The sequence below is a fragment of the Seriola dumerili genome, unplaced genomic scaffold, assembly GCF_002260705.1.
Source record: "Seriola dumerili isolate Sdu_G_001 unplaced genomic scaffold, Sdu_1.0 BDQW01000331.1, whole genome shotgun sequence".
Taxonomy (NCBI): Eukaryota; Metazoa; Chordata; class Actinopteri; order Carangiformes; family Carangidae; genus Seriola; species Seriola dumerili.
Genome location: NW_019174586.1, coordinates 10285998 through 10313645, shown reverse-complemented (window position 1 = coordinate 10313645; position 27648 = coordinate 10285998). Strand labels below are relative to the sequence as shown.

The 27648-nt window shown below is 39.8% G+C and overlaps 4 protein-coding genes across 6 annotated transcripts; 3 read left to right on the top strand and 1 right to left on the bottom strand.

Annotated features, from left to right (window-relative positions):
* Positions 1-2204: 2204 nt before the first annotated feature.
* On the bottom strand, positions 2205-9098 carry LOC111232451 (leptin receptor overlapping transcript-like 1). The gene is made up of 4 exons (XM_022759980.1): positions 9007-9098; positions 8290-8365; positions 7021-7207; positions 2205-5906 (listed from the first exon to the last, which is right to left on the bottom strand). The coding sequence occupies exons 1-4, from the start codon at positions 9020-9022 to the stop codon at positions 5790-5792; spliced, it is 396 nt and encodes a 131-aa protein (XP_022615701.1). The 5' UTR covers positions 9023-9098; the 3' UTR covers positions 2205-5789.
* A 941-nt stretch (positions 9099-10039) lies between these two features.
* Positions 10040-18988, top strand: srp72 (signal recognition particle 72). Its single transcript, XM_022760323.1, has 19 exons — positions 10040-10153; positions 11458-11578; positions 12082-12202; positions 12463-12606; positions 12761-12872; positions 12964-12995; positions 13191-13315; positions 13538-13595; positions 13767-13898; positions 14012-14140; positions 14312-14384; positions 14713-14777; positions 14965-15060; positions 15653-15756; positions 15984-16061; positions 16533-16670; positions 16843-16880; positions 17036-17195; positions 17734-18988. The coding sequence occupies exons 1-19, from the start codon at positions 10054-10056 to the stop codon at positions 17912-17914; spliced, it is 2007 nt and encodes a 668-aa protein (XP_022616044.1). The 5' UTR covers positions 10040-10053; the 3' UTR covers positions 17915-18988.
* Positions 18989-20476: 1488 nt separating this feature from the next.
* Positions 20477-21562, top strand: LOC111232594 (snRNA-activating protein complex subunit 1-like). The gene has a single exon (XM_022760178.1). It carries the CDS (start codon positions 20477-20479, stop codon positions 21560-21562), a length of 1086 nt encoding a protein of 361 aa, XP_022615899.1.
* Positions 21563-22557: 995 nt separating this feature from the next.
* On the top strand, positions 22558-27648 carry arl9 (ADP ribosylation factor like GTPase 9). Of its 3 annotated transcripts, XM_022759808.1 has the most exons (5): positions 22558-22742; positions 23908-24088; positions 24845-25025; positions 25135-25310; positions 25977-27648. In XM_022759808.1, exons 1-5 carry the CDS (start codon positions 22672-22674, stop codon positions 26151-26153), a joined length of 786 nt encoding a protein of 261 aa, XP_022615529.1. In that variant the 5' UTR covers positions 22558-22671; the 3' UTR covers positions 26154-27648. The 3 variants fall into 3 exon arrangements, with proteins under 3 accessions (XP_022615529.1, XP_022615530.1, XP_022615528.1); XM_022759809.1 differs by lacking the exon at positions 22558-22742 and having other exon boundaries at positions 23723-24088; positions 24848-25025; XM_022759807.1 differs by lacking the exon at positions 22558-22742 and having other exon boundaries at positions 23723-24088.

Below are 27648 nucleotides of genomic sequence, written 5' to 3'. Positions count from 1 at the left end.
TCCTAAGGGCAGGGTGGGTGTGTCCCATATGGTCAGATAAGACATGGCATGCACATTTCCTGCAATATTGAACTCCCCCCCCCGTGCAAAGAAGTCAGGGGACAAGTTTAAGCATTAATCCAAGCTGCTGTTTCCATAACAAAGAGGCGAGGTGAGCTGCTTGTGTGTGTGTGTGTGTGTGTGTGTGTGTGTGTGTGTGTGTGTGTGTGTGTGTGTGTGTGTGTGTTGTGTTGCCATCTGGCCCGCTGCTTGAATAAATAGGAAAATTATGATTTGTTTCATGCACTATTTGATGGCTTGATCTGACATTACATCTGTGCTAAAGGGCAGCGAGTGCTGCAGGAGAGAGCAGAGGCAAGTCGGGCATGTTGTGTCTAGCAGGCAGGCGGATTTATAGCAGCAGCCTCAGGTTGGTACTTTTATTATATACAGTAGGATTGCATAAGACATTTTACAGAGGAAAACAACCACTGGCATGTAATGAATCTTGAATTGAATGTCTCAGGTGTTTGTGCTTTAGTAGTTCATGTGTTGATTATAGTCTGAATGTGTTTGCAGAAAACTAACTCTGAAACATGGACCCTGTGACTGTCTGTCATCATGTGTGCTGTGATCCAGATCCCGATCAAAACCTTTTGAAAATGCTCAATGACCAGAAAGTGCCAACTCAAAAAGACAGCTTCAGTGGAGGATAAGTGTTTGTTGAGTGTTTACTAGTCTTTTACTTTTTTAATAAGTCAGTATTGTTGAGTTTGTTAAGGAATTCTTCTTCTAAGGATAATGATCCTGTAGTGATGCAGATTAAACCAATTTGAACATTTTCTATAATTTGCAAATAACAAACCAAGAGGACTGTGCAGGCTTGGTGGTGATACAAATGTTTTCTAGTCTTTACACTTAATCATTTATTCAGATTTTTCTTTATCATTATCATTATTTAGAATGTGTGATAGGTCAGTCCGATTTAAAGACTTCCAAACACTTAATGAAGTTCATCAGTGCAGCTTAATAATAGAAACAAATAACAAACTTAAAAAGAAATGCACTGAAGGCTACTGTAAGTATTTATTCAAGATGAAGTGATACTGAATACCAGTTATGGTGAAGAAGAAGCCACACAGAGGGCGGAGGATGTTACTTTTAAAAATTGTGTGAAGTTGGTGACGAATATGTCTATGAAGATGACACCGTCCTCTCACATATATCTTCTTCTTTTGTCTTCTCATACTTTATTTTTAGAGCTCAAAACTGCAAAGTCAAGGAAAGGTGTTGGAGTCTGTATTTCAGCTGTGGATTGCACTTTACCTGCAGCTGTCATATTTCCTGCCAGCAGAGGGAGACAAGGCAAAGGTGTTCTTCTAATCTCCTGCTCCTTTCTTACTTTACGTTGTAGAGTTTTCATCAAATGTGTCAGTTCATTAATGTTTTTCTGTAAATTAATTTACCTACCAGATGTTTTTTTTTTTTCATTTGTGTTGTTTACATCGCCATCATTTAATATCTACTGTAAAGTATATAACTCCTACAATACATACTGCCATAAAACAGTTCTCACAGTTTGTTCTTTTTCTTTCAGGGATGAAATTCAGAGGTGATTAAACAGCGGATTTGTGGCGTTTATTTACAGGAAATGAAAGTCACATTTCTTTTTATTTTTTAAACTGCTAACAACAGTGAGTACATGGCAAAAAAAAAAAATACAGGATACTGGCTACTGAAATATCACCATCCATATTAACACATGAGGCTGGTATCCAGGGACTTTGCCCAAAGAAACAAATATCAGTAACTTCCTGCCAGTAAAAGTGGAAACTAAAAAATAGGGTTTAATATAATAGAAACCACAAGGATTATGACTTTAAAAATACTATTTTAAATTAGACTAAAACCTCCACTATAACTGAAGTGTCAGTTCATTCACTTTAAGCTGACTTCCCTTCAATAAAAGACTTCCGATTGTTTAAAATGCTGTCTCCCTCCTCGACACAAAGAGATATTTTGACTCTGTTTTTCTGTCTAGAAAAGATTCACCTGAGGGCACTGAGTGCTGCTCGACAACAACACAAACTAACTAGGCCAAGGCAGATGATATCAGTGAATCTTATTTCCTGTGAAGCCTTGTAAAATGAGTGGGGGACTGAAGAGTATCTGATGCTCCCCAGCAGAGTGAATGCATTTGTAGTGAACAGTCAAAGGAGAGGATGTTCAAAAATGGCGTTTATTTAAAAAAAGAAAACCCACGATGCTGACTTCTGCCTCGTTAACACAAAGTTGTAGATAGAAAATGGCGTTGGACATTGACACCAACCGTCACATAAAATAAATAAATACAATATCATCCCCCTCCTCCTCCTCCTCCAAAAAACAAAATGTAACATACGTCTTAAAACAGAAACAGAGAGGTACCCATCCCACAGCTACACACCAGGCTCTGTCACATCAGGGAGTTAACAGCAGAAAACAGAAAGTCAAGAGAAATTTTGACAAATTTAGCTGAAAATCCATACAGACGTTCACGCCTCAGGAACACAATGTGGAGTCACCCTGCTCGTCAAACCACAGTCAGGCCTTCCGACGACCACCAGAGGGCAAATCCACTGTTAAAAGCATTTTCTTTAGATTCAAAGTGGTGTCACATAATAACATGCACAGATCATGTCAGTAGTTTTCAACATTAGGTATTTTTTTGTTTTCTTTTTACATATGTTTTCAACAGAAAGTGAAAAGCAGCCATCACTGTGGTGCTTTTAATACAATCAGTGCCTTCACTGAGGTTGTGATCTCTGGAAGAGTCAGGTACAGGTGGAGTGTTGAAGCCAGTTTGTAGCGTTGTCCGTTCATATTCTGAACCACGGGTTCCTTCATCAGATTTCTATAGCTTTTCTCCTTTTGAAAGACTTTCTAATTTATGCAGGAAATACTGTAACATTTGTGTTGGACATTAGTCGTGCACTTTTTTGTTAAAGTTCACTTGAAAGGAATAGTATGAGATTTTGGCAAAAACGTTAATTCGTTTTTGCCTTTTTCTGAGAGTTAGATGAGAAGACAGATGTTGGTGCTGGAGCCAGGAGGCGATTAGCTTAGCATAAAGACTGGTAGCAGGGAAAAACTAAAAGTCTTACTCACTTCGAAGTAAAAAAAAAAAAACATCTACCAACATCTCTAAACGCCACCATTTAACAAGTAACTTCATTTAAAACATACACAAACAGAAATATAGAGTTTGTTGTTTTAGAAGGAGTTATGTGTTTTAACTTCTTGAAAAACAACAGTTTATCCAGAACTTTATAGTTAAAGTATTTAACTCCCGTTAAACCACAAAATGCTGTTTTTACATTTCGGTCTGTGTCCGTATTCAACAAATGAGATAAATATTGTTAATTAGTGAACTTTAGAGGTGTTGGTAGGAATACTGACAAACTGACAGAGCCAGGCTAGATGTTTCCCCCTGTTTGTGTGTTTATGCTAATGTAAGCTAATCGCCTTCTCGCTCTAGCTCCATATGTAATGTGTAGACATCTACCTCTCAGCTACTGTATTTACCAAACTGGTGAAATATTCCTTTCAAGCAAGATTTATTAAACGCATGTTTGGTTTTAATATCAATAAAAAAGGGGTTGAAAATAAAAATGTTACTGTTAGTGTGGGACAAAATGTGTGAATACTATGAGCTTCAGAGTTTGCCTTTTTCACAATACATAACTTCCATTGGAAATCTGCTGTGTATGGAAATCCATGGTAGAAAATACCTTCAAGGCAAATACATAATGACTATAAAGCTACAATAATTAGTCACTGAACTGATCAAAAAAAATTAATAATTTAAGACTTTTTTCAAGCAACATTTTCAAAAATTTGACTTCCATTTTCCATGGGACAATTGGCTGCTTTTCTTGGTCCTAACTTAAACATTTTGGGGGCTGGACTGATGTTTCTGATATTTTATGGACCACATGATCAATCAATAAATCGAAAAAGAAATAACTGGCAGATTAGTCAATGATGAACGTAATCATTAGCTGCAGCCCTAAATGACTAAAACCTTTTACTCTTGAAATGATGGGACAAAATTAAATGTAAAAACATAATTCAAGAAAAAAGAAATTCTAACTTTTATCTTCCAGAGAGCACATTTTCAAACAGCGCCATCCACAGGAAAAAATAACAACAAAATCAACATGTAACAGGAAATGTTCGACACTCCACTCTCCATCCAACACACCAGTGCTTAAACGAGGCAGCAGATGCTTAACTCCTTGTTTAGCTACAGCTAATGCAGTTAAACATAACAGACTGCTGATCCCAGAGCTGTAACAGATTACAATGACCAACATAAACATTTCCTTCACACAGGCTGGAAAACAAAGAAAAACGTCAACATTAAAAGAAAAAGAAATCATAAAACATAACTTGTGTTTTTATCCTGGAAATGCTGGTGTGAGGAAATGCGACAGCGTGTGTGTGTGTGTGTGTGTGTGTGTGTGTGTGTGTGTGTGTACCAAATTTGGACCCAATGTGCTTAATTAACACCAAGCATAGTGTCTGGATTCTTTTACATTGAAGGAGTCAGAACAAAGCAGTCACATTTAAAAGCTTAACGGCTGTTAGTGACTGACCAGGCGTTGTTTATAAGTAGCCCAGGTCTTACTGTAGCTTGGCTGCTGTCCTCAAGCTAATCCTACGCTAGCTGCCGGCTACTACAGGCTTTTCATGCTTTCTTGACCTGACGAGGCGAGCCTAACCCATACGTACAGTGAGGTAAGAGCTATCAGATGCTAAACAAAATGGTGAATAAGCAGCCTGCATCCAGTTGGCACCTGGGAAATCACAGAGTCAGTTTAATTTGATCTCTGCGGTGGTGGTCAAGGTGTTCGAATGAATCCTCTTGAGTTGAGGGAGGAAACAAACACTTCTGAAAATGACCTCCTTATTTTGTGTGATGAGAAACAGAAAGACAGATCCCACAGCTGGAGAGACAGCTGATTTAAATCACATTTACACATTAAAAGGGTTTGAAAGGTGTGTAAGGATGGTGGCAGTAACAGCCCAGTTCTTTCACAAACACACTGATCATCTAGATTTGTTTCACAGCTTAGTGATTACATTTCTAGTTTAGTTTTACATTAACGAAAAAGCTGACAACAACATCTGCACTCTATCAGCTGAATTTCTTACCCTTTAATGTGAGAACAGTTTCAAATCAATTGAAATGAAAATGGAGCTTTGTCATAAGAGGTGGTGAAATCTGAGCTCATACTGTGCAGATCTTCCATCAGTTTTCTGTTGATTTACTCTCAACTCGCTCAAATAGAAAAAGCTTCTTCACAGCATTCTCAGAGTAACTGGAAAAAAAGGAGGCCAGACAACCTTGACCGTGTCCTTTTGGTCAGATTAAATCTTCTTAGACATTCAATTGGATTTTTTTTTTTCAACATATTTTCACAGATAACACAAGCAGTTGTTCACCATCGCCTGGGTTACAACGCTTGAAATGAAAGCGGACACACGGATGGAGAAAACTCACAAACACAGAAGTCAGAGAGCAAAACTTCAAATGAGGAAAAAATCCAACTGAAAGTCAGCATTTTCCATCCCACTAGTGTCAGTTCAGTACAATGCAGGCGGTAAAAAAAGAAAAGAAAAACAAAGTATTGCACGGGTTTGGTGTGAGTCTATTGATGGGCGGTCATCATATAAATAACAACAACAAGAACCAAACAATAATACCATAATAATAATGCTAATAAAAACAGTTCAGACTAAGGTCTCCCACTCCCACCTCTGCTGTTTTACCACTGCTGCCAACTGAAGTCGTCGTTGGATCCGAAGACGAGGAAGAAGCCCAGGATGGTCCCGAAGATGACTACGTTACCCGTTAGCACAAGCGCACACGCCCCCCAGGCGATCTGTAAACCAACACATTAATAATTAATTTGTTCATTAATAATAATCAGGCTAAGCTCTAGTGGTGTCGACAACAACGGTTTAGAGAATCACAGTCTACATTTTTATATTGAGGGGAGGATAACAGGACGGGATGTTAACAGCAGCCACAGGTGATATACTCATTGTGTCCTGGGCTGCAGCTGGAGATCTGTCTTGTCTGTCAGCCCCTCTACACGGTAACAAGACATCATTTTTACAATTGCTGTATTTTTTTTTCTTCCTCTAAATGGTGGACCATTACAAATTACCACATCTGCTTGCTCCATTACAAACAGCCACAGTCTCCATTAATCTGCTGCTGGACTTTTGACTGTCTTTACATCCAGAACCAAACCTGCTGGGGAAGCTGTGTTAAGGCTATGGCTCAGAAAAGCTTTATTAACTATACTTTGTTTTTTTACATTCTCATTTATATTTATCTCGTTATCTAACTTCATTGTGCACTAGAGGTAAATGATGTATTTAGCAAAAAAGTATTTTAAAAATTATGTTAATTTTGTTTCCTGTCCTTACTATGTATGATGATCATACTGTAAAAGAGGGAAAACAGAAACAAGCTCAGACTCTGGCCTAATGAGGGAAAAACAACAGCCTAAGACATCTGGAGGAGAGTTTTAATTTGGATTGATACTGCAATTTACGAAATTTCTGGCAAAAAAAACATAATGTTCAAGTGAGTCAGAACATGAGTAGAGACAGTTAAATAACGGTTGTGTATGAACAGAATACTGAAAGTGAAAGTCACATTTGAAGTTTCACAAATCGAGCCAACACTTTATACTCACAGTGTTATGAAAAGTGACAGATTAAAATGTGACGTTCCATGTTCTTTATGTTATGAAAGTTGAATTCTTTTAAAATGTGTGATGATAATAATGGCCAGTACTTACTTTAATATTCCATCAAGTACCTTTACTTACTAAAAGTCTTATTTGTTTTCATTGTGACTTATGGTGCATTTACATTACTGCAAACCTGTGCACACAGCTATCTAGCGACATGTGTCTAGCGACATGTCCCTCAGTTTGGGACAACTACTCTACATCAGCACAAAACTAAGCTACTATGACTCACAACTTCAGCTCTTGCGAAGACAATGGGCAGGCCGAAGGCTGAAATGACTATGCCCGTCGTGAGGAAGATGGCCAGCTCTTTGCAGGCGTTACTGGCCGAGTCTGTGTCGTCAACCACCCTCCGCGAGATGCAGTAAGGGATGGGAGAGAGGATGTAGAAGAAGAGGAGGAACAAAGGCCAGTATTTGCTGCAGAGATGGAAAAAGAGAAAAAGATAAATACTCACATGTTGTGATGATAAAGTCTACTTAAGGATGAAGGAACAAACACTGTTCATTTCATGTGGACAAGCATGCATTATGCACATGTTACTTTTTGGCTGACACTTATACAGATACCAGCATATCTACAAAAAGCTAAAACTGTCCGATAATATCAGTCAGGCTGTACTAATAATTACGTATTGATTTTCTAAATGCCTTCCTTTTCTACGTTTTGCTGGTCTGAGGCTGTCATTTAGTATCCTGATAATGGCTGAGAGGAAAATGAGATTAGATTACAAGAACCAGATCTTTCGGCCGAGCTCGTTCCCCACATGCAGGGACTGAAAAACCTCGTCACAGCTGATTTGAATAAGCAAGTCAACTATATCCAACTATGCTTGAGTGGCATTGCATGCTGCAAATACACAAATGCAAAGTTAATGATGCTTCCTTTTTTTCTGTAATGTTAAGACTTGTTCATTTAGTTCATTTTATGTGATATCCAAATAAACTTAATATCATGCTCACTCTTTTTCTCTTCCTATCTCTTTCTCCCTCCAAACCCCTGATGCTGTTGGAGGGTCTGAGTTTTTTGTTTAAGTCCCTCAACAGTAGAAGAAAAAAAGATTTGGTTTTACTCTTACTTCACTGTGATGTTTGAGATTCACAGGTACTTAAGAGGGAAGGTCTCTCTGTGCTCACCTTAAATCTCTTACTGTGTGGAAACTTGAATCCTTCACTGCATATACACCAAGAATTGACTTTTCAGTGGAGTAGGAGATATCTTGTGTCCAACATATTTCCATATTCATAGATACTGGATTTTTGAATGAGGGAGAACAATGTGGAAAACCCATACCACACATAAAATGTGATTTGAGGCTGACTGTTTTTATATGTTCAAGAGGATATTTTAAAGTAGACTGTCCGCAAGTCCAGCCGTGCTTTTAAAGCTCTAAACCTGTGATGGGATCACCCAAAGTTCACCTCAGTGCCAAGTGTTAACAATGTCCTTCACAGAGGCACACACACAGACAGGCTCCTAGGTGTGTGATGGTGGTACTTACTCATACACAGGGAGGGCACATCCTAGCATGAGGAACATGAGGCCAATGGCCCCTCCAAAGGACAAGCTGATGAGAGCTGCAGGACAGACAGAGGGGAGGATCAGCATGGACAAAGCCACATACCCTCCGTGTGATACTGTGCATGTGTGGCCCCAAGACCCTCAACAGTCTCATCGCAGCAGCAGGGCCCCTGGCTACCGTGACTATCATGTGATGAATCAGCTGATTTCACGTATAACAGCTTTATCAGCAGTGTAAGCCGCGTTATTAGGGCTTCGCGTTAAACTCTGGAAGCAATACAGTCCATGTGGTTGTTTGTTAACAGCAATTTAATCCACTTGCAACAAGCACAGCATCTCAATCAGCAACTGAAGTTAATGTGCAGCTAGCGTTAGCATTGTAACGGTAACTACTACGTTGCTATACTACTAAAAAGGAATGACGTTAAACACGGTTTAATAATGCAACGTTACATGTTGCCTAGCAAACACATGTATTAAATTGTGTTGTTAAAGCAGGCTGGTCAAAAGAGTGCAGTTTAATCAGCTAGCTAATGCTAACGACTGTATTGGCCCTGCGGCTGTCTACTTCTACCATTAGCTCGCTGGACATTGAAAACGCGTCCATGTACATTCGGGATATTTTAACGCAGTTACACGAACTAAGCTCGGTTTTAGAGATCTTTTCTAAAGGACACAAAAGGTGGAAATTGCTAACCTTTAATCCCAGCCATTTCTCCTGGACAAAAGCTTGACACACAGCCTTGGTGAATGACAACAGTGCCCCCTCCCCGGCTCAGAGTCCGACTCTGAAACCACCAACAGCCACGCTGCCTTCACGTGCTACCACGAAAACAGGAATTACGAGATCTTCATACAGGCAGAACCAAATAAAAAAAATCGTTAATGTGAATTAGATCCGTGCGTGAAGTATAATTCTTCTCCAGTTGTTCGCGTTGTATAATGAAAAATGCCAACTTAAGGGGACTGGTAGTTTCATTTATAAATCTACCCGTAAAATGTATAAACTATTAATTTGTTTAGTTTAGTTTTTTATGTAAAATCGTAATTGCAAAATATAATAGGGATAGAGGATCAAGTACAATATTTACATCTAAAATATAGTTGAGCATACGTGTCAAATAAATTAATTAATTAATTAATTAAAAAAAACAAAAAAACAATTAAATTCAATTGACTTTTTTGGATTTTTGGAGTGAAAAGAACTAAATGCAACTCTTGCAGCAAGCAGAAATTAAAATATTAATGCACTTTTTATTTCATGAAATGTAAAAAAAAAAACAAAAAAAAACAGTAATAGTGGCATATACAAAAGTTTGGGCACCTTTCTACTTTACCCTTCTACTAAATCTTTCTACTTAATTACTCAGAATTTCATTAACTTGTTACGCTTTCATTGACAGATTAAGGTAAATGGTCTGGATAAACAATTATCACTGAGGCTGCATTGTACGAGGCCCAGATTTCTGTGCTCGGTCACTGGCACTCAGTAATTGCTCCAGCTCAATGAAGTTGCCTGCTACGCTTTTTTTAATTGGGCTGTGAAGGCATCATTTGTCTGCGTCACTGCTGAATTAAAAACAACACATATTTTCAAAATATTAACATTTTATTAACATTTGAACAACCTCGTAGATCATGACAGATCTTCAGTTTGTATTTTGATTATGTTAAAAATTTAATCTTGTTAACCCGGATGTGTACCTTCTTATTCCGCCGATCTGAGAGAATCCATTCAGCCAAGATGGCGAGCGGAGGGCTGTCCGTGGCTTCGCTGTGGACCGAAGTGAACCGCTGCGGACAGAATGGAGACTACACAAGAGCCCTGAAAGCTCTGACAAAAAGTAGGAAACTGTGTTTGTTAATGGTACTCTCAAATAGAGCCAGAGCTGTGGTCAAACAGCAGATGGACGGTGCTTTTCTTGGGGCTTCGATTAGCGGGGTCCACAGGGCCAGCTGTTAGCCTGTGACTAAGCTAGCGGCCGTTAGACAGCTGCTTGTCAGATGTCCCAAACGTCGACTAAGCTTTTTATACTAAATTACTGCTTATAACAGTGTACACAAGGGATGTAGCTACAAATCAAGCTGGTGTCTGATTGTTTTATGTGATTATAAAGAAATTACATTTGCCCCAGAAATGTGCCGTCCTCCTCTGACCACTGACGTGTCCCTAGCCTGACAGCTAACTTCTCATGGTTGGCAGCTGATCGGCTTTCAACCAGGTGTTCACACATCAGTAGAAACGCTTATACGGCTCATAATTATCGTTTTTAGACAGTTAAATCAGCGTGTGGGTTTAATGTTTCCGTTAATTTGACGACTCTGTACTTTATTACAGATACGACAGTAAAAGGAAATCTCCATGTCAATATGTCGCTCGTTTTTTTTTTTTTTTTGTTGCACCGCTTACTGAAGGGGTGTTAAACATAACGCTAACAGGTAGTTAAAGCTTCAACACTGTTTAATAGCCACTTTAAGATTTATGAAATCTTTATTCTACCTCTGACAACACAAAAAAGTGCACTTTTTATTGCTTTTTTCCCATGCAGACCAGCACTAGATCCAAAACCAGTATATTTTGCCCACATTTCTCCAGAGAGGCTAAAGATGGTTTAAAACTTAGTTTCAGAGTCTTTCTATTTGTTTGAACACAATAAAGAGCACTTTCAGATTTCCCACCGTCTAGATCACTTAAGACCAGGTCTAGATAAACAACTACTATGCATAGACTTGGGAAATCTGGACTAGATTAACACATGGAGTGCAAAGACCAATGAAAACGCAGTCTCAGGTTTCTGAAACCTTTTGTGAAAACAGAAAAGTGGTGATTTCTCAAAGTCAAAAAGTTTTTATTTCTGTTCACTTACTACCTTGTCAAGACTGTTGTGGCAAAACTATAAAGCAGTTAAAGTTTTTTGCTTTCATAATTAAAATAAAGGTTTTACAAATTACAAATGAAAATATTAAGGCTTTAAATTGGATGTCTAACACCCTTTCACAACAATAAGTGGTGCAAAAAACAGTATAGGTAACTTTAAGTTAGTCCTTAACTGCTGAATCGGAAGCTAACCTCAGTGTTGTCTGTTTTCAAATTGTGTGGTTTGATACTGATGGCTTTGCAATGTTTGTGTTTTCTCTTCTGTCACAGTTTTGCATGAAAACAGAGACGATGTGACGGCCCTTCACTGTAAAATAGTTTGCCTTGTTCAGAACGGCAGCTTCAAAGAGGCTCTGAATGTCATGAACACCCATTCAAAAGTGCTCGGCAGGTAAACGACACACTGCCTTTAACTTCTACCTGTACTGTCCGGTAAGCTGAAGCAAACAGCTGGGAAACTTCTTTTTGACAATTCATTGATGATGATTGACAATCTTGTACAGAAGCAGAGATACAGCTGTGATAACAGAGCTAAACAAAACTGTATGGAATTTTACTATTAAAATAACTGTTAATAATTGTTGCAAACACGAAATTAAACTGGAAACATGTTAAATATAAGTGACGATGAAGTGCTTTATAGACTAGAAACAAAATCATAATGTCAATGTTGTGATGAGCAGGTAGTTAGTAGAAATGTTTGAAAATCAGAGTGATATGATCAAATGATAAATGTCATGACATTTGACGCTGTTATCGACACTTAAACTGTTTCATATACAACTTTTGCGATGCTTGTTTCATGCTTTGCACATTAAACTCATATTATTTGGGATATGGCTTGTGGGTGACATTATTTCCACATTGAAATGATTTTTATTTTCTCTCTCTCAGTGAGGTTGTGTTTGAGAAGGCGTACTGCGAGTATCGGCTGAACAGAGTGGAAAGTGCCCTGAAGACCATTGAAGGTGCTCCTGAGCAGACGGACAAGCTGAAGGAGCTTTATGGTCAAGTGGTGAGGCTTTTCAACCATTAACCAAATTATAATATTACTGGATGCATTTGTTTGGTAGATTGTATATTTTTGAGACCGATTGGATGGACGGACAGTGTTCCCGCCCACCTCAATGTTGATTTAGAAGCATGAAGATATAGAAAATACAAAATCTCTACACTCTCAACAAGACCCTTTCTAATCACCGAAGCCTGTCGTGTTTAGCTCCCATTCTTCTGACAGAGCAGAGACCTCTGCTGACTAGATTTGTCATTTTCTAGTTGTACAGACTTGAGCGCTACGATGACTGCAAGTCCGTCTACACAGACCTGATCAGGAACTCTCAGGATGAGTACGAGGAGGAGAGGAAGACCAACCTGGCTGCTGTGGTGGCCGCAATGAGTCAATGGGAGAAGGCCCCGTTGGTAAACACTCTTCTCCGAAATTCACAGTTTAAGGCTTTTTGGGTGACATATAGTTACGTCTGTCTTTTAAACTGATGCTCTTCTGAAGCAAACTTAAGCTGACTGCAAAAGAATTAAAAATCCTTTACACTTATGTTTTCTTTCCCCGCTGCAGGAAGATCTTGGTCTTCCCGAGTCGACGTATGAGCTGTGTTACAATGCTGCCTGCGCTCTGATTGGCCAAGGACAGCTGACAGAGGCCTTTAATAAACTGCGACAAGCAGAGGGTCAGTCTCTGTCCTTCTCACTTTCCTTTCAAGTAATTTTTTTTTTTGTCCTTTTCTTGATTTGGTATTAACTGGTTGTTTTCTTCTTCAGAGCTTTGCAGAGTCTCACTGGCGGATGATTCTGTAAGTGTTCATTTTGTTTTTCCAAAACACTGAAGCATCATGAAGCAAGTCTCATCAATTTTTTCAGAAAGTATTAAATTGTAGATATAGAATAATGAGTTTGCATCCTTTACTTCCCAATGTATTCTCTCTAGTCCCTGGCTCTAAACTTTTCCTGGGATAATCACTGTCACTGCTGCTTTTGTTTCTTTGCAGGATGTAACTGAAGAAGACATCGAGTCGGAGCTGGCTGTCATCCATTCTCAGATGGCGTACGTCACGCAGTTACAAGGTCGGACAGATGAGGCGCTGCAGCTCTATAACCAGGTCATCAAGCTCAAGTAAGTCCAGGGTCCGCAAACATCAGGTTTTGTCCCAAAGCTGATGAAGGGAACATGACGCAGGTTGAAAGGATGTTGTCATATTACAGTTTGAATTTGTGTTGTGATGGCACTTAGGTACATTTCTGCAAGATATAAAAGAAAATTGTTTCGACAAGCGTTCAAAAGGCCATACACAAGTTTGTTTATCTGTAATTTTTTAAGTAATTGTTCTATTTTCAGGCCGTCAGATGTGGGGCTGCTTGCTGTGACTGCCAACAATATCATCACAATAAACAAGGTGGGTGGAAGGCAAGCTGACCAACTTTAGTGTTTAATTATTTAATTAGCAATGTGAATGAACAACAAACCTTATTGAATTTAGTCTTTGCCAAGTACCACCGAGCCAAATAAAACTTAACTCCAGCTGGAGCAAAGGATGATTTCATTAACGCTGTGTCTGTTCCTTCAGGACCAAAACGTGTTTGACTCCAAGAAAAAGGTGAAACTCACGAATGCTGAAGGTGTTGAATACAAGCTGGCCAAGAAACAGCTGCAGGCCATCGACTTCAACAAAGCTCTCCTGGCCATGTACACAAATCAGGTAAAAGCTATAACAAAAAAAACTGTTGTGATTCAGAGGAAGAAGCTGCAGAAATGGCTGATTTTCCCCAGAATCACTTGAGTTATTTTTACATTGCTGTTTATGATTAACAGGCGGACCAGTGCAGGAAACTGTCATCCAGTCTTCAGTCTCAGAACCCGGGTCACCCACGGCCGGTCCTCATCCAGGTTGCTCAGCTGTGCAGGGAGAAGCAGCACAGCAGAGCCATAGAGCTGCTCCAGGTACAAATGACAGACGCTGCCAGTGTTTGGTCTTTTTAAACAAGATTCTATAAAATGTGTTTTTTTTTTTTTAATGAAAAGTGATGCAGATAATGATGCATTCAGTGTGTGCATTCAGTCATTTATATTTTCAAGGACCATGCTATAACTATCTGTCCCTGTGTTTTCCAGCAATTCTCAGATCAACATCCAGAGAGTGCGTCTGGCATCAAACTGACAATGGCACAACTCTATTTAATACAAGGTACTGGCTCGTTTTTTTTTTTTTCTTTTTTGTTTTTTTACATGGATTGTTCAGACAGCCCCATCCTCTCTTAGCACAGAAAATGTTCCAGCTCCCTGTAGTAAACACATGACTGTCTCAGTCAAATGAAGACATATTTTACCTTTTTAACATTTAAAATGTTTTCACATAATCATCTTTGAGCTTAAAACCCATAAACAAGAATAAAGTACAACTTCTTAGTGTGTTGTAATTTTTAATTTTAATCATCTAAGTTACATCGTGGGCCTTTTTTGTTATTGTGTGTGGGGACTTAAAGGATGAAGAGTTTTGTTCTCTTGATCCTCAGGTCACGTAACAAAAGCCTGTGATGTCCTGAGGTCCATTGAAGAGTTCAAGCACAAATCGGGGATGGTGAGTCTGAAAAGAAAACATTGTCTTACTGGAGTTGTCCGCAACTGATTTTTGACCCGTTTGGTTACGACAGTGTTGTCTCTTTCCATGATGTTTGTTTATTTCTAGCTTAAGTTGTGTCACCTGACCTCAGCAGCTCGTGTTAATGTCGTACTCTAATAACTGTGCTGTGGCTTTGACTCCTCAGGTTTCAGCTCTGGTAACGATGTACTCCCACGAAGAAGACATCGACAGCGCCATTGATATTTTCAAACAAGCTATTGGGCACTACCAGTCTGAACAGGTTTGTGTCCAGTGTTTTTATTTATTTTTTTATTTCATAGCAGATTTAACGTGCAGCCGGACAACACAGGGTAGGAATCACATTTGTTTGAATAATTATATCATAAAGAATTATTACTGAACAATATTTGATTATAATAAGGAGTTATTCTAGCCCATACTGTTGCACTGGTTTTCCATCACACTTTCATACTTTGGCTGTGAAACTGGAATAAAATTGCTTCTTATGTGGTCTTAAATTTAACTTGGTGAACCCTGCACCAGCCTGAGTGCTGAATTTTATATTTCAGGGATGTTTTGAATGAACTGAAAAACAACTGGGTAGAATCTCAAAAATGAATCACAAAACATCCAGGGAGGAAACGGTGCGACATTGTATTTTATTGTCAAGCTATGATAATGCAGAGCAGAGCGAAGATGACGAGATATTTTTTTTTTTTTTTTTTAAATGAATCCTGCAGATCACCATGTTTAGTTAAAGCTGTGGGTAATAATGTGGTCTTGACAAAAGACAAGCAACACATAAATTAGTCTCTGATAACCTGAACATGTTTCACACTGTGTAATGTTCCTGTTCTTTTTCTCCTCCACAGCCCGGATCTGCTGCACACTTGGCTCTGGTACGAGAAGCTGCTAATTTCAAACTGAAGTATGGACGGAAAAAAGAAGCCATTAGTGATCTGGAGCAGCTGTGGAAGTGAGTTACAGTTCAACATGTGGGTGGGTGGGGGGGGTATCTGGGGTGAAAAAAAACATAATGTTTATCTCTGAGCTGCTGATTCTGCTTTTTGTTCACTCCTCTTGCCAGGACGATGTCGAGTAGCTCAAATATTTATCCCATTCTCAAACAGCTTGATCTTATCTCCTTTCTTCCTTTACAGCAATGAACCTTCTTTTTTCAATTTTATTTTTTCTTGAAAACAGGCAAAACACCAACGACATCCACACACTGGCACAACTCATCTCGGCGTACTCTCTGGTGGACACAGATAAAGCCAAATCGTATCCTTTCACCTACTGAAAAGGCTGAAATGGGAGACACGAGGCCGAGACATTAGCAGACTAATCAATGAGCTGATCACCAGAAAATGAACAGGCAACCCTTTTTTTATTCTCGATCAGGTGTTTAATGGCAAAGATTCTCCGACTGTCTCTCTGTTATATATGAACGTCTTTGTTGTTTTGAATTGACGGCCAGATGAAACAAGGAATATAAAGACACTACTTTGGGCTCTGAGAATATATATAAATATATATATATATATATTCCGCCATTTTTTTACATTGAATAGACAAAATGATCAGTTGATTGATTGAGACAATAACTGGCGGATTAATTGATAATGAAAATAAACATTCCTAATTATATTAATGCAAAAGAGCCAAGAAAGGGGAGCATGGCTGGAACAACTGGATAAGGGACCGCGTGTAAAATGCCACTGCTGAAATGGTTCCTTAGCATTTCCTCTCCAGCCTCAGCAAGCACCTCCCGTCAGCGGACACCATGTCTTTCAACGTGGACGTGGACGAGCTGGAGAACTCCCACGGAGCCACATACGTCAGGAAAAAAGCTGCTAAAGTCACGGGAGAAAATCTGCCCAAAGAACAAGGGTAAAACCTCCATTACTCTCAGCCTTACACACCTGCTTCATGATGCTCTGAGCACTTTCTAATTTTCAATAAACATCTTTAGTTGGAAGATTTACTGATCAGCTCTGGAAGAATGAGCCTAAGTGGGTACACGACTCCTTCATATTTACTTATGTCTGCGTTTCCTTTACAGCCAAGGAGAGATCAAGAAGAAGAAGAAGAAAAAGAAAGGTATGTCACATGCACCAGATCCCTTTTTACATAAATGTTGGTCTTTTATCCTTTTTGAGGTGATAAAATATTTCATGTTTAGAATTTAGGAGGTAGTTGTCTACCAGCTGAGCTGAGTGCTGCTTTTCACTGATGCCGCTTCATCTTCATTTTAGGCAAATTACCCAAGAACTATGACCCCAAAGCGACTCCTGACCCCGAGAGGTGGCTGCCCATGAGGGAGCGTACCTACTACAGAGGCAAGAAGAAGGGGAAGAAGAAGGAGCAGATAGGAAAAGGCACACAGGGAGCGACGGCAGGAGCTTCAGCCGAGCTGTGAGTAAACTCCACAGTCACATACTGTGTACATGTGCACGTCACCTGCGAGGAGAGCTGTCTGGGTGCAATTTCCTATAATTGAAACTTAGTAATCAGCACCTCCTAATAGAGGAAAAGCACCTGAGATTGTCCTCTTTGTTTCCTCGCCAATGAATCCTCAGTGGAGATCTCCAGCTGCTGCACAGAAGAAACAGCCGATGTTGTGGTGTGGCCAAAATCTAAATTATTCTCAGTCTCACCCGAAGGAGAAATCTGTCTGCTAACACTCTCTGGATTACTTCACCACCAGTCAATGTCAACTTTGCTGTTAAAATATAAAATATCAGTTTTCAAAATGTGCCTTTATTCGACTTTCAACAGAATCACACAAGGGGATTGTATTTTTTGGCTAAATACATTAGCTATTAGGCATAATGAGAATACTGATGAAACAGGTAAAATGTACATAAAAAAAAATCTAAAGGACCCCCCCCCCCCATTTTTTGGTGCTTTGAGAACAATCTTTGACAGGGTTTTGGTTCTCCCTCTGTTCCAGGGATGCCAGTAAGACAGCCAGTAGCCCCCCTACCTCCCCAAGACCAGGGTCTGCGTCCGGCTCATCTGCAGCCCCCAGCAGCAACGTGGTCCCCCCGCGACAGCAGAAACCCGCAGCCTCGGGGGCTACTCGCAAGAAGGCGCCACAGAAGAAGAAGAAGGGCGGGAAAGGAGGCTGGTAGTCTGGCCACAGGATCCACCGACTTCTGTGTGGCCGAGAAATCACCAGGAAATCATAAACTCTTTTTTTTGTTTTTTTTTTTTTGTTTTTTTTTATGTTTCAAGGTTAATTTTAATTTTGTTGTGGCCATTCATTTAAACATGTGAAACCAAAATCTCCCCTTTTGTGCTACAATTTTTAAAAGGCAGTTCCACTGAAATTAACCTTTTTGTTGCTCTTCAAAAGCAGATGTTTTTTATTTTTGGTTCAAGTTAAATGAACAAAAGAAAACTTTACTAAAGTCACTTAACTGCTTCCACAGGCAGGACATTTGCTTTTTATGTGTAATTACTTAGTGTTCAGAGATCAAATTAAATTTTACTCGTACTGTATAGCCCAGTATCACTAATCACTCATTTGCCTCAAGAGGGTTAACCATGTGCACAGCACTGCAGCACCCTCTGTCTTTAAACAGTCAAATCAGACAAGGAGAAACTCGCCCAGTTTTCCTGATGCATCGAGGAAAACTCTCAGGAGTTTCTTTCTCAGCTCGTACACGGTGAAGATCTTCACTCGTCTGGTTCAGTTGCTCTTGAAGTTCTTCGCTGGAGTTCTGGAAACTTAACTGTCAGCCAGCTTCTCCTCCAGATCCTGCATCAGCTGCTGCATCTCATTCAGTTTTTCTACCTGTGACTAATAGCTGTTAGGGAGCTCGAATTATATAGATATTGAGAATACTGCTGAAACACCCCCAGCTGTGCACTAATCTCCATAAGAGTACCATCCTGTTTGGATGTTTCTACAGCCTCCAACTGCTGATCCTCTCTCATCATCTCCACATGTTGCTGCAGGTCCGTCCTGTTCTAGTCTCCCTCTCTGCACTCTCCTCAAGCTGCTTCACCACCTTATCTGGAAGAGTCTGAAATGAGCTCCCTCTGTTTCTGCTGTCAGGTCTTTATTCAGATTGCCCACTGTTCCACCCACTCCATCACATTTCCTGGGGCTTTGTCGTCTCGCCGTCTTGAGCGGTGAGCTTGGCGTTCTCATCGAATACAGCATTCAGCTTTTTTTTTTTTTTTTTTTTTTTTGGAGATTGCACAGTCTGTGTTTTTTTTAATCATCAATAGCTACATGTATATTGGAAAATGCATTTTTGCATATTTTTGTATCAGAATCGCACACCGCTCTCCCCTTTTTAAAGTGTCGTCTTGTATATGTTAGTATAGTGTATGCAATGAGCCACTTTGCTGAACCTTTACATTTTTTATTTAGTAGTAAAGAAAGCGAATTTAATGTCATCTTTGGACTGAATTTATCTTGATACTGTTAAGTCAGTAATGTAAAAAAAAAAAACACTCATCAGTTAAAGGACATTTTGGGACAACAGCTGCTTTTGCAAAGTAACTTAAAGTTAATTTTTTTTTTTGAGAATTGCCTTTAATATTTCCTGGGTCTTGAGTATTTGGATGTCTGCACCATGTTTCTTTAAATTGTCCCTTTACTATCAGTAAGCTGATCATCAACCACTGGGCATTGGATGCAACGTTAAAGTATATTTATTTTTGAATCCCTGTGTTGGTCTAAATTCAAGCAAAAGAGAATTTTAATTCCTGAGTTTAATTCTGTCAGATGCATGTTTTAGGAAATGAGAAAGAAAGAGACTATTTTGGCCAAACAGGTGTCCCATTTTGTTAAGTCTTAATAAAACTCTTATCAACAGCGACTCAAGACTCCTGTGTTACTTGGAACAATATTTGATGCTCAATAATGTTGATGTTGCACTTGTTTAGTATCGAGCCCAATCTGCAGGAGACTGTAGGTTTTTACATATGAATCTTACCATTGTTCAGTTACAGTCTGATAAGACTATATTCCTCTGTGTTTAAACCTCTCTCAATATGGATCTGGCTTTCAAAATAAAATATAATTATTATTAAATTATAATTCTGAAAAGAAAAATGAAGTAATGCATTTCTGTATTTATCATATTACCAACTAAGAATTTTAGGTTAAACCTTACAGGCTGCCCATACTACAATAAGCAAGCTGCTTTCTACACCGTTGTAGTTTTCTGCTGTATGAAGATAATATAATGAACTATCCCTGTAAGTTATGACTGAATCTAATAGGATAGTGTTGAATTTGTGCACTGCCCTCATCAGCTGATTTTCAGTTTTCTGCAGCATGTGAAACAGTCTTCACAATTTTTCTGACAAATTAATCTGCTTTCATTAAACGGTTTAACGTTTACATAAATCATTTTAAAGCAATTTAACCCCAATGCCAGACAGTTTTTGAGTCATTTTGACTGACTGAGCATGAACCAATGTTTTCCCTTTACAGGATATTTAATCATGTGCACTAATTTTTTTTTTTCTAACTTGAGCCTGTGGGGACCTGTAGTAGCTTGTAGGTGAAAATGGTTTTTAAAAAAAAAAAATCATTGGCAGCTGCATTGATGAGTTTGCTTGAGTTAATTGCCATAATTAACCCCGCCGAGCTTCACCTGCCTTGATTCGGACTCCTGACAAGCAGTTTTGTCGGCTTTTGTCTCGGAGCTCTGAAGGTGTGTTTTGTGGACAGGATGCCTCGTCGGCCGCCCATTTACTCGGATTTCTACTACAATCCTCTGACAGAAGATGTGGAGGAACTGCTGGCTCGTTTCCAGCAGACTGAATCAGTGAGATACACTGTGTTTTCTGCTATTTGGAGGGAGATGGGCTTCTCAGATGTCTTCATAGGGATTTCACATGTGGGTGAGATGAAGAGATTCTGCAGGATAGCAATGGCCACGGCCATGAAGTACTTCCTGCCGCCATACAGCTACCAAATTAGAGTAGGAGGCTTGTATTTGATGTTTGGTTTTTACAACACACAACTTGCCATTTCACCTGTGAAGATTAGACTCGCTCTGAAGGACTGGAATCAAGTTCAGAAGTTTATAAAAGATTCTGTGCAAGCCGGGCATCACGATGTGCTTTATATCTATCATAAGCTTGTTGCAACCAAAGCCATGGACTACACCGCCATGCCACATTTCCTCACCTTCCAAAAGCAGAGGAAACCCAAGAAGGAATCTGTGTGCGCAGAGTTTCTGGGGAGGACTACAGCTGTGCAGGATCTCATCTCTTCAAACATCCTGGAGGAGGTGACCAATATGCAGAGCCAGTACGAGAAGCTGAAGGAGGCCACGGTGGAGGTCAGCTGCAAGGTCACCATGACCCACCGAGACTTTGTCTCCCGCATGAAAGGCTGCATGTCAGAGTTCATTACGTGGCAGCAGAGGGCTTTCTCACAAGATAACAAAGACAAGAACGCTGGAGACGATGAGGAGAAGCCGGCTGAAGATCAGCACAGCAGCAGCACCAGGGCCAGGCTTCTGTCCTCCATCAAGGACAAGAGCTACAGCAGCTTCCAAGAGGCGTCCAAGTCCCGGAGGCACCGCAAGGCTGAGACGGTGGACGCGACCAGCTCGGGAGCAGAGCTGGTCCAGGAGACTGCGACTGTTCGGAAAAAGAAGAGGCCTCCATCACTGAGAGCCCGGACCTGGAAGAGCCTCAGGGTGACGCAGGAGAAGAGCAAGCTCCAGGCCTGGCTCCTGAGTGTTCCTGAGAAGCAGGACAGGGTCCCTGTGAAGAGGGACAACCAGGTAGCACCCTTCAGACCATGATGGGAAGGGAGGGAGGAGGACTTTCAGGTTCAACATAGTTCACTTCATTTGGGAAAAGACATTTTAATTTGATGAACAGTTAGACTTGAGCTGAATTCTACTCATTATGTCTCTGTTTAGTCACTTAATTAATACCATTTAACTGGAACCCTTTCATTTGTAAATAAATGTACTGATCTGCTAATAAACTGTCTCTCATTCTTATTTATCACTGATTACTCACAGTTTCAAACCAAAAGATGGATCTGTTGTCTGCACTGAAAAGAGCAGCTCCACTGCTTGTGGTAAACTTACATGTTTGTTTTTTCCTTGGATTACACATACACAGATCTAAGTTTAAGAATCCAATAAAGCGAAACTGATAACCGGAGAATCACAAAAAACCTGTAGCTTTTTATAACACATTTGATACAAAAAAGATGCAACACATTCTACATCACAAATGATGAAATTTCACATAAGACATGCAAGATATAGGGACATTAAAAACAAAGCAATAAAAAAAAGGAATTTTTTAGCATGGGATTGTTAGAATATAGTAAAGGGTTCAAATCTAAAGTTTGATTTGAAAAGATGAGTTTTGACTTTTAAACGTTGTGAAATATAAACCAAACTACAATGTAAGTCAGTGTGGAAATATAAAGGTTACACCAGTGAATGTTGTAATAGGAGGGTAACTTCGTTTTTTGTCATGTGTAGAAAGAGATTAAAGAAGAAGACTGGGTTTGAAAGTTTTTCTTTTTGTGACTTCCTGAACTACGTTGTTATTGCGGCACCATGTTGCTTGTACGTTTTTACGTCTGTCTTTGACTTAAACTTGATATGAAAGATGAAATATTGTACCACAGAAAACCCCAGACTTCTGAGGTAATATGAGTATGTTAGGAATAATGGCGCCCCCTGGTGGCCAGACTGCAACACTGCATCAACAAAGAGCCGCACACTTCAGCCCGGAAATATCGTTTGAAGAAGTTCCTGAGCTTCCTGTATGTTAATCCACTTGTTGAAGAGAAGGGGAGAAAGAAGAGGTGGACTTAAAATTAAAGCTTCACCAAAAACGCACATAATGCCCGTCTAACAGGAACAGGGAAACCCGGCAGTCGAGCACTATGTTCGGTTTAAGAGAAGCCGGTGCCCTCGGCGCCTCCGTCGTTGTAGCCGGGGGAGTCGCTTATCTTATCTGGAACTACGCGTCCTCCTNTTTCAAACCAAAAGATGGATCTGTTGTCTGCACTGAAAAGAGCAGCTCCACTGCTTGTGGTAAACTTACATGTTTGTTTTTTCCTTGGATTACACATACACAGATCTAAGTTTAAGAATCCAATAAAGCGAAACTGATAACTGGAGAATCACAAAAAACCTGTAGCTTTGCATGCAAGTAGAGCTGCAAAAAACAATTATTCTATTTATTGGTTATTCACAAAGGTGACATCCTCAAATTACTTTTTTTGGGGGGTTTTTTGTTTGTTTTTTTCATGCAAATATTCACCAATAACCAATTTACAGACATAAACAAAGAAAAGTAGTTAATACTCTTTTCTTGTTTTGCCATTTTCTTTAAACAAGTCCCCAAATGTGTGTTGATATAACACATTTTATAAAAAAAAGATGCAACACATTGTACATCACAAATGATGACATTTCACATAAGACATGCAAGATATAGGACATTAAAAACAAAGCAATAAAAAAAGGAAATTTTTAGCATGGGATTGTTAGAATATAGTAAAGGGTTCAAATCTAAAGTTTGATTTGAAAAGATGAGTTTTGACTTTTAAACGTTGTGAAATATAAACCAAACTACAATGTAAGTCAGTGTGGAAATATAAAGGTTACACCAGTGAATGTTGTAATAGGAGGGTAACTTCGTTTTTTGTCATGTGTAGAAAGAGATTAAAGAAGAAGACTGGGTTTGAAAGTTTTTCTTTTTGTGACTTCCACCATGTTGCTTGTACGTTTTTACGTCTGTCTTTGACTTAAACTTGATATGAAAGATGAAATATTGTACCACAGAAAACCCCAGACTTCTGAGGTAATATGAGTATGTTAGGAATAATGGCGCCCCCTGGTGGCCAGACTGCAACACTGCATCAACAAAGAGCCGCACACTTCAGCCCGGAAATATCGTTTGAAGAAGTTCCTGAGCTTCCTGTATGTTAATCCACTTGTTGAAGAGAAGGGGAGAAAGAAGAGGTGGACTTAAAATTAAAGCTTCACCAAAAACGCACATAATGCCCGTCTAACAGGAACAGGGAAACCCGGCAGTCGAGCACTATGTTCGGTTTAAGAGAAGCCGGTGCCCTCGGCGCCTCCGTCGTTGTAGCCGGGGGAGTCGCTTATCTTATCTGGAACTACGCGTCCTCCTCCGGGGAGAAGAAGCCTGAACCTCGGCCTGGACAGGACGGTAGAAGTCCCAAAGAGGGGGGAGAAGGAAAGAAGGAGGAGAGGAAAGAGGAAGCTACAACCGAACAAACTGTTGTGGCCGCTGCTGCTGCGCCTGTTGTTGCTGCCACAGCCCCAAAAGAGGTAAAAATGCACCTTAACTGGACACTCCTGCAGGTGGAGAATGTGTGCGTTATTATCAAGCTATTTATTAAGACCACCAACCATGGACGGATGGTGACACAGCGGACCCCTGGGCCCCCACCCTTCCCACATAGGGAGCAAGACCCACACACTGAAACACACTCCCTGTCTTGTTTCTGCTTATTCTTGATGTTTTCCATCTGTTTGTGGTGCTTGTTTCCTTTTACTTGTTTTGTTTTTATACACGTGGCCACTGTGCATGTCTTTGTAGCCATTTTGTTTCAATCGCCATACTTGTTCTGTTAGTTATTTTTGCATCAATATTTAGTACTTTTAGTAATTTGTAGGTTTGTGTCTTTTTGCTTTATCTTGGAAAGGCAGGACATTACTGTGTGATAAATTAATAATAGTATTTCAATTCATAGCCAGATAACTATTAATATACGATATACAGTAGGGTCCAAAAGTCTGAGACCACTCCTCCATTCACTTTAATGTGAATGTCTTTTTTTATTATGATTTAACATAACAGAAACAACCCCTATATTTGGTTATTAGACAATTGTGAACAAGCTTTGTATTGAGCAGTTAAAAAAATACACTTCTTTCTTTCAAACCATACCCAACTCTTATCTGATGTGTGCTGTTCTCTCTGTGTGTGTGTGTGTGTGTGTGTGTGTGTGTGTGTGTGTGTGTGTGTGTGTGTGTGTGTGTGTGTGTGTGTGTGTGTGTGTGTGTGTGTGTGTGTGTGCGCAGCAGTCCAGGCATGTGGAGTCAGGGGGGACACAGGTTCTGGTTCTGGGTCTGGATGGAGCCGGTAAAACCAGTTTGCTGCACTGCTTGGCCACAGGCACCCTGGAGCAGGACATGGAGCCGACACAGGGCTTCAACGCCGTCTCCGTCAACAAAGAGGACCTGCACATCGAGTTCCTAGAAAGTGAGTCCGAGTCTCTTTATTCAACACCCGAGCCCGCTCACAGTAAAGAAAACAGAGATGATGGTGAATGTGACGGTCGTCTGTCTGTTGTCTGTTTTCTGCCTGTCAGTTGGAGGTAAAGAAGAGCTGCGGCCATACTGGCAGAGGTACATGTCCAAGGCTCTTCTGCTGGTGTTCGTGGTCGACTCCTCCGACCCACAGCTCTTCCCAGTCGCTAAGAAGCATCTACATGAGCTGCTGTCCTCTGACCCCTGCCTGCCTCTAATGGTGCTGGCCAACAAACAGGTGAGCATGACAGAAACACACTCCAGACTGTTTGCAACAAAAGCCTGTGGGACCCTTGTCCTTAAATAACCTGGTTCAGTTTATAATGAGAGACTTTTAATGCAGCTGCAGTTTGTGTTCAGATGGGCTGCAACTATTTTTATTATGGATTAGTGTACCGATAATGTTCTCGATTAATCATCAATGATAGATTAATGATAAATGTCCATCACAGTTTCCCAGGGTCTATGGTGACGTCTTCAGATGTCTTGTTTTGTCCAAAACTTCCAGAACCCAAATATATTCAGTTTGATGTGAATTTTTGTGTAAAAAAGAATAAAATACTGGTTGTCTTTCGTCATGGGACAGCCCAAAATCTCTCAGTGTATATTTCCCTTAAGTATATGATTCCTTGTGCAGAGCTGTGCAGAAGATTGGTCTTTTTGTGTGATTTGCTCTGCTAAAAAATGTTTTCCAAATCTGACAATTGGAGGTTTTCTGTCTGAGGTCGACTGTGCAGAATCATGTGTAGTGTTGCAATCCTCTCATATAAATGTGTTCTCATACTAAATACTTTATTTTGATATTTGTTTGGTTCATTAGAAATAAATTTTGTTCCTAATTTGAACTGCAGTCAACACTGTTTGTATTTTTTGATGTCGCCTCATGTTTTCCTCATGTCTCCAGGATCTTCCGGACGCCTGCAGCATCACTGACCTCCACGAAGCTCTGTCCCTGTCCGAGGTCGGAGACCGCAGGTTGTTCCTCATCGGTACCTACGTGAAGAAGGGAGAGGCGGAGCTGAGCTCAGGCGTTCAGGACGCCCGGGACCTGGTCATGGAGATGGTTTGTGAGGGCAAATAAAAACACTCACTCTGGTCACGGTCCGTTGGTGGTTGTCACTTAATCCTGTGCTTTTGATAAAGTTGAATAGTTTCTTTGCACTTTACTGTTTTCACTAAAGCAGGTTGGCTGAAACTCTTTTATTTATTTGTGAGAAAATTAAAACTTGGTGTTTTGGTATGTTACAGTTGGGATTACAGAACATACTTTTTTGTTTCACCGTTACCAAATGACCACATCTGAATGACAAAATTACTCTCTTTTTTTTCTTCTTCTTCTTTATTTAAGCGTTTTCACATGTTACACTCACCGAGATATAATTTTCTTTTTGTTCCGGCAGGTGATGGTAGAGCCGTAAATGCTACACTTTCCAACATTGTTACTGAGTGCTGTTAATTAATGCGCTGTAGGTGATGACACATTGGCGACTCTAAAACCAGTTCAGGTGCTGCCTTCAGGTTTTAATGCGGACAGTCAGATGGCACGGAGTCACAGTGGATTTACTCCAGGCCATCTGTGGTTGCAGCTTTATCACCAACAATGATCTAACAGTTTGCGAGCGTCATAGCTTTTTTTTTCTTTTTTTTTTTTCGTCGTGACAGCACCATTGTAACAAGTTTCTAATTTGGACTTTATCATATTGTTATTCATGTGTCATAATCCACAGAATATTTAATACCTCAGCATCAGGACTTAAAGCTGCACTGAGATTTGGAGGAAATAAACATATCAAACCCAAACTGACTGTTACAGTATTTTACTATTTGTCCACATTTAATCTGTGCAGTCACCGAAACACAGAACTGAGGAGGACTCTGCTGTACGCAGGTCAGTGATGGCGTGACATGATTTTTCAAACAGTGACTCCTTTCTGCCATTTGGGGCCGCCACCATGCAAACTTGCCGAGTGCAGCTTGTCTAAATAAAACAGCTGTTTATTGCAGCAGGTGGAGCTGAAGCTGAGGGCAGCTTGCTCCAATAATCAGTCGTTTTATTACAATTTTATCAATGTTGTTACCAAACCTTAACACTACATGACGTCTTTTCTCACTGGAGTGTTAGTGTTGGATTACAGCTTCAAAAACAGTCAGTTTTATGATAGAAGTTCATTGATGCGTGTTTTTGTTTTAATCTTAAAAAAGGAATTGACTTTATCTTGAGGAGGAAAAGAGAATATGAAGCACATAAAGGTTTTTTTAATTACTGTCTTTTGAATAAGCTTAATGTGTTTTTGCTGCTCAGAGAGACGTTAACCTACAGATTTTACTCATTATTTTTATCTTATTTCTGTTTTATTTGAGGAAATTCACTGAACTTCATTGTCAAATTGTGCAAAACCTTCATATGTAACATTGAGGAATGTAAATGTTTCAAAACACACTTTTTTTTTTTCATTCTAAATTTCATAGCTTTTTCCAGTACCAAAACACGTCCAATTTAAAGTATTGTGTGAAAAGATGCCTCCCAGTTTGATATTGTCTTATAAAGTGTTTTTTCACATTTAAATAAAATGTTT

Coding starts and splice junctions, on each gene's coding strand:
- LOC111232594 (XM_022760178.1), top strand. CDS start 20,477: ATGCCTCGTCGGCCGCCCATTTACTCGGATTTCTACTACAATCCTCTG.
- arl9 (XM_022759808.1), top strand. CDS start 22,672: ATGTTCGGTTTAAGAGAAGCCGGTGCCCTCGGCGCCTCCGTCGTTGTA. Junction 24,089..24,844: donor CTGCCACAGCCCCAAAAGAG/GTAAAAATGCAC, acceptor GTGTGTGCGCAG/CAGTCCAGGCATGTGGAGTC. Junction 25,311..25,976: donor TGGTGCTGGCCAACAAACAG/GTGAGCATGACA, acceptor TCATGTCTCCAG/GATCTTCCGGACGCCTGCAG.
- LOC111232451 (XM_022759980.1), bottom strand. Junction 7,208..8,289: donor TGTGCCCTCCCTGTGTATGA/GTAAGTACCACC, acceptor CCATCTCTGCAG/CAAATACTGGCCTTTGTTCC. Junction 5,907..7,020: donor TCTTCGCAAGAGCTGAAGTT/GTGAGTCATAGT, acceptor GTTGGTTTACAG/ATCGCCTGGGGGGCGTGTGC.
- srp72 (XM_022760323.1), top strand. CDS start 10,054: ATGGCGAGCGGAGGGCTGTCCGTGGCTTCGCTGTGGACCGAAGTGAAC. Junction 12,607..12,760: donor AATGGGAGAAGGCCCCGTTG/GTAAACACTCTT, acceptor TCCCCGCTGCAG/GAAGATCTTGGTCTTCCCGA. Junction 16,881..17,035: donor GAAGAAGAAGAAAAAGAAAG/GTATGTCACATG, acceptor TCTTCATTTTAG/GCAAATTACCCAAGAACTAT.